Source organism: Sander lucioperca, chromosome 13 (assembly GCF_008315115.2).
Source record: "Sander lucioperca isolate FBNREF2018 chromosome 13, SLUC_FBN_1.2, whole genome shotgun sequence".
Taxonomy (NCBI): domain Eukaryota; kingdom Metazoa; phylum Chordata; class Actinopteri; order Perciformes; family Percidae; genus Sander; species Sander lucioperca.
Genome location: NC_050185.1, coordinates 11,920,792 through 11,939,407, shown reverse-complemented (window position 1 = coordinate 11,939,407; position 18,616 = coordinate 11,920,792). Strand labels below are relative to the sequence as shown.

Sequence of the window (18,616 nt, the reverse complement as noted above, 5' to 3'; positions counted from 1 at the left end):
AGGTTTTGAACAACTCACGTTAGCAGTTGTTTTTTCCGCTCGCCGCCATCTTGCCAGTCAAAAAGTGTCGATCTCCGAATGCGAATGAACGGACTCCGTAGGAGGAAATGTCATCCTTATATCAGGCTCCCTTTTCAACTACAAGGTCAATATTGTTTTTCACTAACGACAATACAAAAAATGATCCGTGCCTTTATATGGAACTAAGCTTTAGGAGCTTTCCATCTTTACTCTCCTCCCTGTTACGTTGCATTCGGAGATCGACTCTTTTTGACTGGCAAGATGGCAGCGAGCGGAAAAACCAACTGTTCTGCTTTAAGTGAAGCTCTGAGGAATGAACGGCATAAGCTGTGTTATGAGCAAGAAGTATATTATGGTTGGAATGAATATCGTCTGTGTAAAGCTCAAAGGCGATAGACGCTGAGCCTCTGGGGTAACTGGCTCTTTATGACACAGCCTGAGTGCTGCAAATGACACTGAGGAACCATTTGGGACTTGTTTCCTTAAAGAGCTAACATTTTGAAGAACACAAGTGATGCACGAAAAGCAAGTTTGAGTTAAAATCTGCGACCCTTGATTCATTTTTCACAATCTTGGTTATTCTGTTGTTCTGTTTTTTGTTGAGTTTTTCCTCCCAGACTTTTTATACAACACTTACTTTTACATCCACAATATGTGCCAATCTATCAACCAGTTGATACTGCAATTAACTTTTACAATATGGGGTTTCATTTTTTTCCATGCCAGGTCAGTATAGGCTGAGCTTTGTGTGCCTTCAAGATGCCTTCAGGAGTAAAGGCAGCTACACACCGGGCCGATAATTGGCAGTTGGGACAGTCTGGCGAGGTCAGTGACTCGAGTCTGTTCAGAGTGTTCCGTGCCGTCGTCTGTTGGAGGAGCTGTCGGCCTTCATTTTAGCCGACCTGACATGCTCAGTCGGAAACAGGGCAGTCGGGACTCACCTGGAAATGGCAAGCGGGACGTCCGTGACTAAGCCTCTCAAAATCTGATGAAAATCTTTTAAACTGACCTTTGTCGATCTGAAATGAAGACAGATTCAGCAACTGCATGGCCTATTTCTCACTTAAAATGTTTTCAGAAACACGTTTCGGTGAACTATTTTGGTACAATACGAGATTGTATTCTGAATGAGTTGCCATTAATGGCCGGTTGAAAAATCCAAAATCCGGAAGCAGCAGCCAGACCCACGTGACACGTTCGTCCAATCAGCCGCCGGTTTTCATTTTTTGGGCGACAATACAGATTAGCGCCGCCTGCTGTTATGGAGACATATTACGTCTCGTCGCTTTGGTGTGTTCCGGGGCACTTTTTTGACCAACTCGGGAAGACTGATCAGTCCAACTGCCTTTTCTGCCAACGGTCGGCCGTCTGGTTGGTCTGTAACGGCCTTTAGAGATAGTCAGGAGTGTTCTCCTAAAAGCTGTGACATTCCAAAGGGGGAAAAAACAGACACTGTAGTCCTTTACATCAAACACCTCTTATTTACCACAAAGTCCATGAGAAATAGAGTAGTAAATAAACATAACTGTGTGACTGACTGGTTCACACCTGTGAAAGCTAAATGCAAATGAAGTTAGCCTAGATACCATTTGTAAATGAAAATTATACCACGCTTGTCACTTATTTGAGACTTGATTAACGGTTTTCGTGCCAAACAAATGGGAGTGATTTGTAGGCTGAACACACACACAAAAACATCCACAAATCCCCCCTGAGAGGCTTCCATTCACAAGTCGTAACTGAATTCCATGTTTTCATCGTATGTTCAAAGAGGGGCAAAAGTTGAGGACAATAAATTCTGAGAGATGATGATGAAATGATGGTGTAACTCTTACTAACATGCCATACGTGCATTTGGCATGCAGCATCAACTTTTTCTTGACTTCTTGCCTTGTACACAATATTCAGACAATGTATTTGGGCATCAATTGATGGACAGCCTTGTCTCGCTGTAGAAAATGATAATACATATATCTCAAAAATATCTGATCAGGTCAACAACCTGGGAAATTGTAATAATCCAGATTTTGCTCTGAGACACTGAGCCTATTGGATTATCAAAAGCAAGAAGGAGAATTAAATGTATTTTGCCGCATATGTTTTTTTTTTGTTTTTTTTTTACACATTTTACATCTTTTCCTAAATAATGACAAAGGAAATTGAACTTCATAGTGAAGACGACAGGTAAACGCAGCAGCGCTGTCATGAGAAGCACCTTGGATTTCTCTCCCATGATGCAGGAGGCCCTCAGTGGACCAATTAATACAGACACAGAGAGCAGTCAGCGATTTCCTGTGAGACTCTCCATCTTCACCAGATACTATAGTACTATCTCAATCTGGTCTCCATTACAACCACATTTATCCAGATTGCATCAGGTTGCCCTTCTACAAATCTCTCAAAGCTCCACTCATATGATAGCTACCACACAGTGGGCATTTTGCTGAATAGCTCCTCTGTAACAGGGCTGTCCCTTTAAATGACTCAGATTAAAACAGATGGACTTATGTGTATATCAGAGTCTGACTCAGAGCATGTTACTCAAATTCAAAATAACCTACAGAGTTTCTGTAGATTAACTCTGTTCAAAGGACACATTTCCCTTTGTGTGAAAACAACACCTCTGTAGCCATTCAGGAGAATGTGATTATGTGCAATCAATTCAGGTTAGAGGTTTCCTGAAATTCACTCAATATACAGACATGCTGCTCAGTGGACAAATCTACCTATTAGAGGCTAGACGCTAGTGTTTAGTCAATATGCAAATTCAGCGGAAGTGGAAATAAGTCTATTGGTTTTGACAAAATGATAATGAGATGCAACTCAGCAAATGAGATGGAGGAATAGTTGAACAAGCAGGGGGGCCGAAACAGAGGTGAGGTGGAAGGAAAACAGCAGGTATGGAAAGGGGGGAGCGAGAGAGAGAGAGAGAGAGAGAGAGAGAGAGAGAGAGAGAGAGAGAGAGAGAGAGAGAGAGAGAGAGAGAGAGAGAGAAATCCCATGGCAACAGCAACCAGAAAACAAGTCTAAAATAGGGGGCAGTGTCCGCTATTACTATAGCAACAGGAGACAGGAGAACAGCACATTCACTCAGCTTCGGGATTTGCTGAAAGGAGAAAAACAAAGCGATATTCCTCACATACTCACATAACTGTAATTGACAGTCATTACCAGTAAATCAATTTGGTTCTGTCAGCTGTGTCTCACTAAATTAGCCATGGAAATAAGGATTCTCAAAGTAACAACAACAAAGGGTGAATAATTTATCTTCCATTATTCACTAACTCAGTGTCATTTCATCAAACAATGTCCTAGTTGATTCCCATATGAGCTGACAGCTATTGATTCAATTAGCAAAAAAACAAACAAAGAAAATGAAATCATGATTTGACATATTTGCAATAGAGCAATTGCAAAATAATAACACAAAGAGACTGCATGCCTATGACAACATGGATTCCTATTCTATCTTTTAAGTCCAGGATTAAATGACATGCTTTCTTATTTAGTTTTCTCAACAATATAATCAGTCAGACAGACTTGATTACCACAAGCTGTTTGGTAATACTGTAACACAGATAGCTTTTCTCAGCTTTAAAAACTGCAGTATGGATATCCACGCCCGGTTTGTTTACCTGAAACATGTGCACAGTCTGCATTGCAGAAAAAAAGATAACAAAACAGTGATGCTTTGCCTTGCCTACCAAAGACCAATCAAATTTCACATGTAGCCGAATCGAACCAATGACAGAACGGCAGTCTGAGTACACGCAGCCAATCGCTCTGAGCATGGACCACTGATGCAATGGAGATGCAACAGACTTCTAACTGAACAACAAAGTGCGTTGTGAATCAACTAGACCCCTTTCAAAACAATACCATGGCACATAAAGTACAGACTTGGAACTGTATTCGTGCGTATTTGAGAACCGTGTTCACGTAAATCTATGTTACGTCGTCGAGCTTAGAAACGGACGTAGGCCTACTGCCCTTACTATTTCCCTGGTACTGCCTCTACAACACGAGTTATAGAAAAAACAATGACAAGGTTTTAACGTGCTCTATGTTAACGCGTTACACATTGTGATTACTTTTCGAATTACTACTGAGATGATATCACTATAACAAGTGAGAACCACTTATTTGCTTTCCGCTTCGAAATGTCAACAGTTTCATTGAATAATTGACCCTGAATTAGTGTTTCTTCTCTGACTAAACACACCTTGAGCTTTTAAAGATATGTCATTAGCTGTCAGTGGACAGTCGACTATAGCCTACACTGTTTTCATTTATTTTTGTTACATTGGTTACCTTTCTATTAACTTTTTTTCGGTTATGTTTCCTTTTTAATTAGGCTTCCGTTTTTTTTTTTTTTATTATTTTGAAAGCAATCCTCATGTTGTGGCTGTATTACAACAGTAATGTAGGAAACTAATCATAACATACTTAGGGATGGTGGTACTTTTGAAACCAGCATTAAGGAACGAGTAAATGTAGGCTACTTTTATAACGGAGCCCAGCGGTGAGTTTGTGGGACGTCCTTAGATGAGCCGCGGCGGGTGGGGGCGGAGGGATACACTCGGCAGCACGGTTTGTCCTGGTGACGCAGTTGGTTGCTAGGTGTGAATGAACTGATGCTTTCTCACAATTAAGCAGCTCCTCAGTTTACAGGTCGACCACAAAGCAACAACTCGTCCTTTTGCGCTGTCCCGGATATTCCGAGCTCAAATATGGCTCTTTAAACTCGTGAAGTTGTTGGACCCGAAAATAAATCGTGCTTTGCTTTAGCAACGCACCCCAAAGTGCTACCTTGTTTCTGCAAGAATGGAGTAAGTCAAAGTCTCTACTCGCTATCCATACAGCTGTATCAAGTTCGTTTCTGTTTTGTATTGTATTTGTTGTATCTGGTTGTGTGTCACAAGTGATTACAGTTGCGGAGCGGTTCGTTCTTTGGCTGGTTTCTCTGCTTTATACAATTTCTTCTATTTTGATATCCTCAATTATTTGCCTAAATATTTAATCTTCATTTAAGGTGTTCATTCTGGGTATGTTTTGGATTGCTTTGATAACATTGTGCAGCGTTAACAGGCTATATCAGATAGCTGTGTTATGTGATGGTATGATATTTAATGTAAATGTATATGCTCCAGCCTATGTTCTGTACAGTGGAGATAACACATTTCTCTCACTTTCAGTTGCCTGCCTTGCCAGGTTTCAATTTAAATACAACATTATTGTCAACTAAACTGCTTAAGTGGTCAAACAGAGGTGATTAATTCAAAAGGAACATGCGATTAGAAGCAGCTGATCTGCATAAATCCGATTTAATGATCAGGGTGTCTCTCACTTAGAGAGTTACTCTCGTTCTTCTTGACAACAGTTGGGCTGTTAACAACGTCACTAGGTCCCACGTGTTTTGAGGACTTCAAGTGCATTTTGCTTTGAGGGAGTTCAAAGCTCAAAGGACCACAGCTACCACTAGTGTCTCACTTACTATGTCAATTCTGAGGTTTGGTTTTTGAAATAATTTATATTTGATTCAGTTTTATAGTTATACAGTTTTATAGTCATACAGTTATAATAATTGATATTTTATATAAATTACCCTTGTTTTGGAGCATTCATTTTCTTATTGCCCATGATTCTTACATATTGATCTGCAGGTGATTTCTTCATTGTAACCCATCTGTCAACAGACTCAGTCATGTTGAGAATCTTGCTGAGGGCAGCAAGAGTGACATTCCTGATTCCTGGTCGAGTGAATAAGTTGCATCTTTTTAGCAGCATGTTTCTGATCCATGTTTCTGTTTACCCTCCAGGTTTCATTATGCTCACCCATCCGTGCTCTCTGTGGCCCATCTGTCAGACCCTGCTTGCTCTCAGCATATGCTTGGACTTGGACTGAATCAAAGCACCAACAGACAATATGATGGCAACATCAGCTCCTGTTTGGAAGACTCTTCATGTCTGCCCGGCAGACCCCCTCGCTCTCTCTCACCCACAGGCTAACCACAGCCAATCACAGGGGTGCAGGGGGGAGGTGTCAGAGGAGAGTCAGCATTTAATTGGTGAGTTGCAGCGAGTACGCTTTTTTATATTTTTCCCCATTTCAGGTGGGCTCGGCACTGCAGCACATTCGTCCTTCTTGAACAGTAAGTAAAAAACTAGCTACGCCTAATACGTTGCTATGCTGCAACTATATTTTGAAAAAATCTTGCGTTGCATTTACTATTGTCGATCAGATTATGCCTTTGGAAAACTGCTACTTGAAATGTTGGGTGATTGATATTTTTAGAATGTTTGCATGAACGTTGTTATTTAGCTTTTAACAATTGCATTTTTTCCCTCTCCTCGATAGGTGATGGTCTCACTGACTGGATGACGGAAGAAGTGGATTTCTCCTCGTACCTCCCGAACCCTCCTTCCCCTCCCTCCTCCACCAATGCCTCCCTTCCCCCTTCACCCCTTCAGAATGATATCCAGGTGCCCTCTGACTTGGAGGTCATGACCTCTCTGCTGCAAGAGGAACTTGCCCAACTAGAGGATTACTTTCTGTCTGAACCACTGCCAGAGAAAGGGCCCAGGCTGGGAAAATGCGACAGGGGTCCACTGCCGGCGGGTCCTCAGCCATTTAGTCAGCTGCCATATGCATCATACTCTACATCCAACCAATCGGAATCCAGTCCACTCCTTGTTACCCTGGCAACCGGAGAACTGGACCTGCTGAGTATTTGTGGTGGTCCCATTGGGCGATCCAAAATTCCAAGACACGCCCCGTACAGCTGCAGTCGCCCCACTGGGTGTGTTAGGAAAAGACTTCCTGATGGTGTAAGGTTCAGTGAAGGCTATAACAACAGTTTGTTGAGTTCCAAAGGAAGTAACTTAGGTAACTCAACGGTGACCCTTACAGGTAACTATGACGGTGTAGAGGACGAGCAGCTGGTAGAGAAAAGCTACTCTCTGGGTAGTGCAGTCGAGGTCAGAAGATGTGCCGTTTTACCAAAAGACGAGAAAAATTGCTGTTTCAGTCAAAATGTCATAGGTGGTGCAAAGGTTGTTGGTGGTGGATTTGGCTTCGGTGCATCACTTGATGTCCCGCACAAGAAAGAGGATCTGCTGATGTATAGCATGAGGGAGGTCAGCGGAGGTACTGGTAACAACGAAGTGCTGAATAGTATCAAAAGTAGTGTGGAGGTGACAAAAGCCACCGTTTCTTGGAAAACAGACAGCAGTGAAGGTTTTTATCTTCCAGCAACACCACAGTCTGAGGCCTATCATAGCTTCTTAGGCAACATCAACGAACAGCTGAAATCAGAGAGTCAACATCATTCCAACAATCAGATAGGGCAACATGATTTACACTGTAATTTCCTGGAGGATCAGGGCCCAGAGTGTCTTTTAATGGCTAGGGAGAGTCTGAACTCGGAGTCTTCGGGGCACAGACAAGCATGCAGGCTGAAGGAGCACTGTGCTATGAAATACGAAGAGGACCTCATTCCGGCTGAAGGTGGCGAGCGCAAACAGAAGAAGAGAGATCAGAACAAAACTGCCGCACACAGGTAAGTTTTAGCTTCTGCTTGATGAAATATAACGTTCAACATGAATTCACAGGTAAAGAACTGCAATTAATCTTTGTTTTGCTTAATGCAGGTATCGGCAGCGAAAAAGGGCGGAGCTAGATTCTTTGGAGGAACAGTTGCATGGCCTTGAAGGGAGGAACCGGGAGCTCCGAGACAAGGCAGAGTCTGTAGAACGTGAAATCCAGTATGTCAAAGACCTGCTGATTGAAGTTTACAAGGCCCGCAGCCAAAGGCTCAAGCAGGACACCACAGCGTAACACTGAGCTCCTGCAAGTACCTTTTAAGAAGGTGTAACAGGGAAAACGTGGCGCTTTTTTGTGTCTTTAAGATTGTGCAGAATAGAATGTTTTTTTTTCATTGCGGGCGGGGTAAATGCATGCTTTGCTAATGTGAATTCTTTTTTACATTTTAAATCAACACTATCCAATGCTTCCATCGCTTTCGCACTCTAATCACTTGAGCCTGCACTGTGGCATTGCAATGCTTTAAATGACAATCATTTTTAATAGATCTCACACTGCGTGGATCTACTAATTGAAATACGGTTATCTCTGAATAAGTAACGTTATTCATTATGCAGGTCTAATATTTTAACAGCCTTACATTGGAATTGATGTCAGCAATAGAACATGTTGTTTTTCTATTTTAAAGTTTTATTTACAATTACTGTACCACCCTTTTTGATAGTTGAAGTCGTCAAATACTATGTTGTTGGTGTCAACATGTGAAACTGCATCATTTCATTTTGAACACATCTTTCACACCAAATACTTTTCTAGAATGATTTCTCGCCTCCCTTGAACAGCAAATGTTATTTCAATTGCTATGAATATTTAAAAATATTAGAATTGCGCTTGAAGATGTATTGACTTTTACAATTGCAGAAAGAACGGCTGATGTACAGAAGAGCAAAAGACTTTTCGTCATCAACCTTAGCAAAAATGTCTCAAAACTGTAGTTACATTTTATTCCAATTTTTTAGTGCAGCCTTTGATTGACTGAGGTTTAACGCAGCCCAATATATATATATATATAGTTAAATGGATTTGGATGTTTTGAGCATGTAGTTCCTTTATTTATATACATATACATTTTTCCCTGCTTTGTTAGAAACATTATTTTGTCTACTGTACTTACAATTGCGCTCCCCCCCCATTTGCATTACTTTAATGTAACAAATCACCCATTGTTTCCAGCATAACATCCAAATCATAGATTATGTGACCAAAAGATAACTAGTTTATCATTTATACTGTTTTGAAAGTGGAAACTGACATTTTGTTGTTTTTGTAACACTTTGTAAAATGTTCTTCTATTGCATATGGCAAATTATACAATCTATTTTGCAGCTCAGGATATGCAATTTGTCCTCCTGTCCTACAAATGCCGGTGGATGATTCATGGCAGGAGACTTCTGTCCTTCATTTTACATGGTAAAGATTTCACTATTGAGGTTTTCCTGATGTAAAAAAAAAAAGAAATGAGGTTTTCCTTATGTACAAATATAGTGGAGTTTTAGCAGCCTCCTTTTGCATGTTTTTCCATAAACAAAGTAGAAAATGTAGGATTTCAGAAATAAGTCGGGGATTCTTCCTCTAAAGTGCTTGTTAAGGCAATAAGTTGTATAGGCCTCTGGCTGATCTGCACTAATTTGTAACAACTTTTGTATGTTCAGGGAGTGAAGTGTGTTAGCCTTTCCATTGTAGAAAATTAACTGAAAAAATCTCAGTAGGTTATTTGTTAAGGCTTTTGCAGTGTTTGCGTTGGCGTAAGAGGATACATTATTTTCCAATTTGATTTGCTGCGAAACAAATAACCACTGTTACTGTTAAACATGCCCATACTGAGGATAGCTTTCTTTTCTATGCATATTAATTTTAAGACAATCTTGGATATTAACGCTGACTTATAGACATTCATTGGCAATGTTTTATTCAGTTTTTTGGCAAGAAATTCATGTCACATTGTTTGACCTTCCTGCGGTGTACTATCAACTCCGACTGTTAAAACCAAAAATATGTGACAGCACATTATACCGCTTTGTAATTTCATGTTAATTTAATGCATATTTCCTTTGTGTGCCGTCAAGTTGTTTTTCCCTTTAAAAAATAAAGTGTGTCATCAACTCAGTCCGTTGTGGTTTTTTCAGGTTTCCTCTCCGAGTTGGTGAATTGACTGGGAATTATTTACCTGCACCGACTGTTTTAATAATCAAACAATCCGCTGTCAAATCGATCTTGAAAACAAATCGCGCCTTTTTTTAATGTAATAAATCCTTGTTTTTAGGCAAAGCAAAGTTCAAACCTGCAGGCCCTGATGGACGCCGACAAGCGCTCCTTTTAGATCAGAGCCCGCGGCCCACACAACTACTGAGAGGAATTATTATATATTATCAGCATTATTGAGCCGAGCGTTTCTTGTTTAGTCCTGTTTACGCTGCAAAATGAAGAATTTAAAAAAGGAATGAACAATTAACGTCCAACCCACCGAAGAATGCTTTGCAAAAATACTGTTCGCAGTGGCCCGGCAGTTCAATAAATCAAGGCGATCTTATTTTTATCAAAATGCCTCAAAAAGCTTTAAAATCCGTACAAACAGACGACACCTTCTACCTTTAAACGGTCAATTCGGGTAAGAAAACACGATCTCTAAACATCTATGACGTGCGCTACACCCGAACACAACCAAAGTGTCTAAAAACTACAACCAGAGAGACATTTCCAATGCCAAAGTTTATTACCCCACCTATTTGTTGCTCTTATAACATGTCGTGATTATTACTGTGGAGTATGAAATGTAAAAAAATAACAGTTTCTCCAATTAAAAAGTCAATCTGCCGAAGTATGGTATTTCGATGAAAGTTACAATATTTTTTTCTTATGAAATTTGAACTGGGGTGATTAAATGACACGTAAGATAACAGTACCAACAAACTGTTTTATTTCAACACATAGCCACAGTTTTAGTTGTTTTGTGCCAACAAAGATATCCATTAAGAAAAGTTACTTTTTATTTGCACCTTTAAATAAAACAACTGTAGAACAATAATAAATGGGGTATGATTTTGATTTGTGTAGACCTCACACTGCTTAAGACAGAAGGGAGATGTATTGTAAAGTAAGAAAGGAGAAGAATTAATTACACATGGCATTTAAATCTGCTATCATTCCTACTGAACTGGACTCACTTACAGCTGGCTGATGAGCTGATGATAGTCACATTGTGGAGGTGCATGTTGCGAAGCCTGAAGAAGTTTCTTGCTGGCATCGAGGGATCTCAGGACCTTCAAATATATGCAAAAGAAAGTGACTAACTAGAAAACATTTGTATACATGTTTACAGTACATGCACAGAAGTATGACAAGTATAACCCATGACAGGTATAACCCATGAAAGAATGTGCAATGAACTATGACGGGTAAACAAATATAAGCGTGGCTTGAAAACATTAAAGGAAAGTAGTGTGAATTGTTTTCTTCCATATAGAAACTAAATGTAATCTTGCAGCTAATATGTTGTATATTTTGTAATTACATGTAACAATTCCAAAAAAGTAATTCTAACGAAATTCTAAAAACAGAAACAGACATCTGCCGTCCTGTAACCTGTTCATTTTATTACCTGACGTATTGCGTCCTGCTCGCTGTACAGGCACAGGGTTTCTATGGCAGCTTGCCTCACTGCTTTATGGGAATCCATGCATGCGGCTCTCAGAAGTAAGCTGGACATGTCTTCCTTCAACAGCAAGGACACAGCGCCATCAAGATTTACTAGGTTTCCCAGGGCTGCACAACAGTGCCGACGTGTTAGGGCATCAGGGTCAGTGATCAGAGGCGCCAGCATGGCCGCCGTCCTCCTGGCTTCCTCTATCCACCTGCGCCACTCCTTATCGGCCACTCCCTGTTCTACTATAGAGGCCAAATCTCCTGCACCATCACTTTGTGAACACGTGTGTTTATTTTGTTCCTTCCCTTCGTCCCGCCCTGTAGTGTCACCGCCCTTGCCATTGAACCTACCCATTTTAAAACCTGCCCCTGCCGCAATATATCCCAACCAGTTCCCGACTGCCCTGCAAGCCATCCGCCGGACAGCCATGCAGGAATCATCAAGACAGTCTATCATGCTTTTGAAAATGTCAGGTTGCAGGGTGTGCAGTGTAGGAGGCCTGAATGGATACAAATTTCCCAAAAGTCTGCATGTGGCAGCCCTGATCTGGTCATTAGAGTGAGCCAGCGCCTGTTGCAGCGCTGATTCTTCAAGGTGAAGCTGAAGTCGGGCGGGCCAAGGGGAACAACGTGCTACTTGGGACAACAGAGTTAAGAGCTCCACGGCAGAATCCCACAGCACATCCAGCTGCAGCAAGTCAGAGAGCAGAGAGCTGGCAGTTCTGCTTCGCGGAGTCTGGTGTTTGGAGGCAGTGAGCTGGCTGTTTTTGGGTGGCGAAAAAAAAACACCAGCAGCTTTTCCGAGGCGGGAAACAGAGCGCTCGGGGTCACACAGGAGCATACGGCTGAGCAGGGAGAGAGGCAGCTCTAATAGCGGAGGAGGAAGAGTTTGAATTACCTGCCAAAGCACAAAAAACAAAATCATTCAGACAACTCGTCACAGATCAAACAGCCGTCACCAAACAACACAAGGCTCTCACAAAAGTACAGAGACATTAAGATGTACAGTAGTGTGTAGCTGAGCCTATTGCAAGAGTTATCCTGTGTTGCATCAGATAAATATGTTTGTCAGCTAGGTCTTTATTGGAGCATGGGAAGGCCCTCACCTGCAGGAGGCTTGCAATAATACCACAACTGTCATACAACTGTAAAATCGTGGACATGGTGTGTGAATGCAAGTCCAGAGCAAATGGAAAGCACAACAGGTGGCAGCTTAACACAGACAGGCTGTCATGACTCAGATCCACCTCAAGTCTCCCAGGATTGCCTTCATCACACAAATGAAGACTGTAGGGTACAAAAGATGTTATTGTTAGCTCCAGGCGTTGTAGCTGTGCTGCTCTAAGTTTGGTGGTACGAATGAAATGGTACATTAAGAAAACGGAACACTAACCAGTCAGTGCCCAGCAGGCGAACAAGAGTGTATACACATTTTGATTCACGCTCAGACAACAGAGGAGCGCATGAGTATGGATCCTTGGTGAAGACAACCAGCGCAATAGACAGAAAGGAATGCAGCCCTGTTGTAAAAAGAAAATGAGTAAAGACCGACACTCTAAGTGTTTTCTTTTTAAATATGGTGGGCCTCATAAGACACACATATACATATATATATATATATATATATATATATATATATATATATATATATATATATATATATATATTTACCATTTGCTGAATAGAAGTCCGTGCCTGGTGTTGTCCTTTCTAGTGAAGTGCCAATTGTTTTCCATAGATCCAGAAACATTACTGGATCTAAACTTGAAGATCCAGAGCCATTTTCATGCTGTTAAAAGAAAAAGGAGAGGCAAATCTCAGAGGAAGACATTGCAGGTCTATCTCTGGTATCCATCCAGTCCAATTGTTTTTACACATTGCAGTTATTGTCTGACCTCAGAGAGTGTGTGCAGGAGTAAAGAAAGGAGGCCATCCCAGAGTCCGAGGCCAGAAGGAAGAGACAGCTGGGGCTGACAAGGTACAGGAGACAATTGTGGATCACTTTAAACTTGCTTCAAAAACTGTGAAATATTGCCAAATAACTCACAGATTCAGTACCTCATTTGAGTCCAAAAGCAGGTTTTTCAGCAAGGTGGTTAAATTGTCCATATCAACTTTGACATGAACATCGTGTTGTGTCAACAGAGACAAAACTGAGGCTGCCAGAGGCTAAAGAACAGATCACAAAATCTACTGCGTCAGACAACTGACAAGCTATATACTCCACAATTAATTACCAGTCACTCTGCATACTAACTTCAGTGAGTACTTACTGCCAAAGGAATGAAGTTGGGTTGACTGAGAATTGTGATAAAAGGCTTGGTGAACTCTTCCAGTCTACAGTAAGAGAACAGATGATGAGCTGCAATAGTTGAAAGACTGTGATGTATGATAGTTGTACTTGTTTACATATAACATTCAACAAATCAACTAAATCAGCTTCAGTGAAGAAAAGGAATAATCAAACCTATGCTCTTCTTCCACCCAGTCGCAGTGCTTCTCCCAGTAGATCATGAGCACAACGATCATTTCTCCAAGTGCCGGCACACTCCATGGTTGCTGAGCATGGGAGAAAAAGAACAAAAGTCAGGAATACGGTTGCAGGAATAGTGCATTGTTGAAATTGGTGAGCATTAACCTTGATGAAGTTTGAGTTTTCTACAGCATCATGGACTAGGTCAAAGAGGACATGGGGTAGTCCGAGTTCATGACCAATGTGGTACGACTTCTCGAGGTCAGAGGACAGAACCAGGTTGCATAAGACCTTCAGCGGTAGGTGAATTCGCCACACTTCTTCAACAACGCCACCTGTTGGCTGAACAAACAAAAAAAAAATGCAAAACTTCGAGAGAAAAATATATTTATGCTAGCTTTATTAAAAATTGTACCTAAATACCTGAGCTTTAAATGCCAGGATCTTGGATTTAAGTTGAGGTATAATGGCACTGTAGTTTAATAGTTCTCTCTGCTGCCTGCTTGGATCAGATTCTTGGGCCAGTTTCTCCCAGTAATCCTCACTGTCAAAATCCTGAAAGAACAAGAAATGATTGATACTGTAGGACACATTTTAGATAGCAAACTGTTTTTTTATTACCAGGGAAGATTTGCGACTGGAAGAAAATATGCATTCTATATTATGAAACAAGACACATTTTCTTAATGGTGAATGTCTCTATCACTAGAAAAAGCAGCAGAAAAAGCACTGACCTCAACGTGCAGTGTTGTCTGACTGTCCTCATTGCATCTCTGCATTAGTCGCGGCCCAACCTCTACAGAGGGGAATTCCTGTTCATAGTCCCTGCTGATCTGACCCCTGCAGAGGAAATGTCCATAACTGTGAACACACACCTCAATCTGATTTGGTAGTATATTATATCTTCATTATGAACTTCCATAAACACCTGTGCTTTGATCTCACAAAGGCTTGATTCTTTGGGTTGAGGCTTTGATTGGCAGCTGTCATGACCGAGTGAACGGAGGTAACAGAGACATCACTGGAGGGGGGCTTGGCTCTAGGGGATGCTGTTGCCATCCCAGACTTGGCCCTTTCATTTCCCACTCCATCCTTCTTTTTCTGTTAACGTATATAGAACAGCATAAAACTCCTCCATGAATTTCCATGTGACTCATTTTAAGAATTTAAAAATCCCTCTGTGACTCACTTTCCCATTGTCGCTGCCTACTGGTTTCCCTCTGTTACTGTTGTCCGTCTGTTCCCTGGCTTTTCGCAATAATCTGCTCTCTCCAGGAGTCGGTACCGTCTTTGCCGCCACTTGCTGAAGTTTCAGTGCCATCATGTCTGGACTGGGTGTGACTGTCAGAGGGCTGTAAACGCATGTGTCTGACACCACTGTGCCAACACATCAACATGGGAATGAAACAGTTAAAATCAGACCTAAGAATACTATAATAATGCATATTTGCATTAAGCATCACCTAAAACACCATCAGCAACAAAGGGATGGTGCAGGAGGTCTGGCCACGACAACCGTTTCTGAGGGTCTTTGGTCAACAAACCTTTTAGGAAACTCTGTAAGGGAAATATAAGATAAGCACTGTGATTAAGGCAATATATTCTGTGTGTCATACATCAAAAATCTAATCCATTGTCTCCCTTAAGCAGGCATGTTCTATAGCTATCACTTAGGATACCAGGGACATTTCCTCCGTATTTCTGGCTAAAATGTGAGGGCTTGAGTCCCCTGAAGTGCAGTTTACCTTCTGTACCTGACAGTGACACATCACTGACAAGAAAAAAAGAAACAAAAATGTTACATTTGACTACTTTTAAGCCAAGAAAAATGAGGAAAACTCAAATTATTTAAGAAATGGTTTTTGGTGTCTGTTCAAAATGACCTAGTATGTACTGGGTTAGGGGTGTAGAGGTGGTACTTGGACTCAAAACCTCAGTATTTCTAAAATTGTTTTTATGGTCCTGCTATTAAGCACAGCTCTGGGCCACCTGGCTAAAAATTTGAATGATACGGCTTTCATTTTTCACTGTTAATCAGCTTGCCCTTTTTTGAAATGACATCTTTACACAGTGCAGTTGCTGGCTTTGACCCAAACATGATACAGCATGAGCAGACCTAGCTGTACTGTACCGTGCAGGTGTCGCTCATAGTGTCTGGCCATTTGACTGGGTCTCTCACTATAAGCTGCACCAGGTGGAAGATGGAGTTAGTGTAGAACGGAGGGGTCCCCGTGTGGAGTTCATAAAGGATGCAGCCCAGAGACCAGAGATCAGCAGTGTGGTCATACGGCTTCTCCTCCACCAGCTCAGGAGACATGTACAGTGGTGTTCCCTTGATAGAAGTCAGCACCAAGGTGGAGACGCTCATGGCCCGAGCAAACCTACAGCAAGATTGCATCACATGTAGTTTATCTTTGTGGAAATTATTAATACAGCTACTTTTTCTTTGAAATAATAATTAACATCTACCTACCCAAAGTCACACAGTTTCACCACCCCACTTTTTCCCAACAGAATATTTTGTGGTTTCATGTCACGGTGAAGAATTCGATGGGAGTGTAAATAATACAGAGCTGAGACCAGCTGGCAGGCGATCTCTTGGACCTTGGAAGAAGGGAAGAGCGAGCACATGTTGATCATGAGAAAAAGTCTGATGTCTGGCAGAACTCTGGCACTGTAAAATGAATACCTGGCTCTCTGGTAAATTCCCATCATCTTCAATAATCTGGAACAACTGACCCTCTGCATACTCAGTTACAACAACAACCTGTTACAAAGATATAAGGGAGTACGGTCATGGGATTATGACGTAAAGATAATTAGTTTGGTACATCAAAGTTTAAATAACCCAATCTTTTGTCAACTAAGGTGCATTCTGTGTATTTTAAACAAAAGATTATAGTAAACATACCTCAGTGTCAGTCTCAAAGCTGTCAAAGAGTTGGACGATATTTGGATGTTGAAGACCCCTCATAATCTCGATCTCCCTTTTGAGACTCCGTAGCTCCTTTTCAGAACGACCCACCTTTGGCATGAACTTTAGAGCCACCACCTAATTGATACATGTAACGTTACACAAACGTTGAAACGGGGTGGCTTAACAAGCTATTAAACCATTCAATCAAAAGCGACTTACTTGGCCAGTAAATCTTTTCCTTCCCTTGTAAACTCGACCAAACGAGCCCTCTCCAACCAGCTCCAAAACGTGATACGAGTTCATGACGACGGTAAACAGAGGCTAACGTAACGGACAGAACTGGTAAATAGTACGTTATCTAGCTACAAGCGGTTGTTTCATTCCTTACGTGCAAACACAGGATACGTGTATACTTGTATTTAAAACTTTTAACTTGACAAGTCACAAGTTCTAGCTAGCAGCCTAGTGTAGATGCTAATGTAAACTTAGAGCGGCACAATTTAGTTTTGTGTGCCACTACTTTTTGGATAGGGTGACAACAAAAATGATAAGCGCTAGAGAGGAAGTCAAACTGCCGTTTCACAAACGGAACAAAATACATTATGAAGTTAGACTTGCCGTACACATATATACTCGGAATTCGTATGCGTGGCATTTTGTTAGCTTATTTTAACAACGAACAGTTATTTTAAGCATTACTTTAAATTGTAATACAAAAGTCAAAACTGGCTCTTCTGTGGACAACACGCAAGCAGGGGTCCTTAGCCTAGCAACCACTGTTGCGTTCCTGACAACGGCCTGAGAAGGGACAACAAACCATGAAACAAACTGCTAGCTGGAGAGTGACCTCATCTGAAGAGACCGTTCTCTTAATACATCCATGGAAGAGACGAGGGCGTCACACCCCGGATGATCCACTAATTTTAACACAAAATACACGTACTACCAAAGAGTATGGAAGTAACACTCTTTGGTACTACATTTGATATGTCCCCAGTATTGCCTGTGCTCATAGCCAATAAAACGCTGGTTGAACCTCCTTCTACCGTTACACAGATAGTAGCCTAAACTGATTCCTCTGTTTGCCTCTCAACCTCTCCCTCTCTACCTTTCTTTCACCTGCCTGGGTCTCCCTTTGCCTCTGTGGTGGAGAAAGTAGCCTATTATTCAGATCCTTTACTTTTTAAGTAAAATTGACTTCAAAACATTCAAAATAAGTACAAGTAGGTTATACAAAATATTGGTAAACCGATTATTAATGCTGCTTAACATGTAGGACTGTAGCTACATTTTACAGTTGGTCAGGGTAGTCTATAACAAATCCATATATTTGAAAGGCTGATGTTCTGTAGGCCTAAATAAAGATTTATTTTGCAAAGTAATTAGTAACTGAGTAAAAGGTAGAATATAGGCTATCCCTCTGAAATGGAGTAGAAGTTGCCTAGGCTAAACTTATCAGTACTTTAAAATTGTACCAAAATACAATAGCCTACTTGAGTAAATGAGTTACTTTCCACCACTGCGCTGCACTACAGGATAAACCTGACTGTAATAACCAGACCACACACAATCTTGAAGGATCCCAAGTTCTGTTGTTGTCCACTAGATGTCGTACGCGAGTTACTAAGAGAAATAGATCATGACATGGAAGAAGCTAAAGAATCACATCAGTCTCATTGCTCTGAGGGTCTTCATCTTATTTTAACATAGCCTATCTGGAATATTCCTGCAGCTCCATTTAAGATGCAATGTTTGTAATTAAAGGCTCTTTGATATTAAAAGTAGGACATATTTCTGCTGATCTAGCCTGCTGCACTTGTGTGACATGAAATAGTACTTTTATTAATTGCATCTCCGCAAAAAGTGTCAATTTAGTAATGCCTTGATGGACTTCTGCAGATTGTGGACTCAGGCAGGGTCTGAGCGCACAAAGCTCTGGAAGTGGGAGCTAGGATCATTC

General features: G+C 41.2%; 2 protein-coding genes across 2 annotated transcripts; one reads left to right on the top strand and one right to left on the bottom strand.

Moving 5' to 3' along the window:
- The first annotated feature begins 4,589 nt into the window (after window positions 1–4,589).
- On the top strand, window positions 4,590–9,730 carry atf5a (activating transcription factor 5a). Its single transcript, XM_031320324.2, has 4 exons — window positions 4,590–4,850; window positions 5,841–6,089; window positions 6,380–7,580; window positions 7,672–9,730. Exons 2-4 carry the CDS (start codon window positions 5,948–5,950, stop codon window positions 7,856–7,858), a joined length of 1,530 nt encoding a protein of 509 aa, XP_031176184.1. The 5' UTR covers window positions 4,590–4,850; window positions 5,841–5,947; the 3' UTR covers window positions 7,859–9,730.
- Window positions 9,731–10,518: 788 nt separating this feature from the next.
- Window positions 10,519–17,467, bottom strand: stk36 (serine/threonine kinase 36 (fused homolog, Drosophila)). Its single transcript, XM_031320428.2, has 20 exons — window positions 16,876–17,467; window positions 16,651–16,791; window positions 16,429–16,506; window positions 16,213–16,343; window positions 15,871–16,120; window positions 15,203–15,296; window positions 14,929–15,116; window positions 14,668–14,840; window positions 14,474–14,579; window positions 14,163–14,294; window positions 13,905–14,081; window positions 13,734–13,825; window positions 13,540–13,603; window positions 13,325–13,435; window positions 13,162–13,236; window positions 12,938–13,055; window positions 12,660–12,786; window positions 12,373–12,553; window positions 11,223–12,164; window positions 10,519–10,884 (listed from the first exon to the last, which is right to left on the bottom strand). Exons 1-20 carry the CDS (start codon window positions 16,957–16,959, stop codon window positions 10,789–10,791), a joined length of 3,360 nt encoding a protein of 1,119 aa, XP_031176288.1. The 5' UTR covers window positions 16,960–17,467; the 3' UTR covers window positions 10,519–10,788.
- Window positions 17,468–18,616: the final 1,149 nt, after the last annotated feature.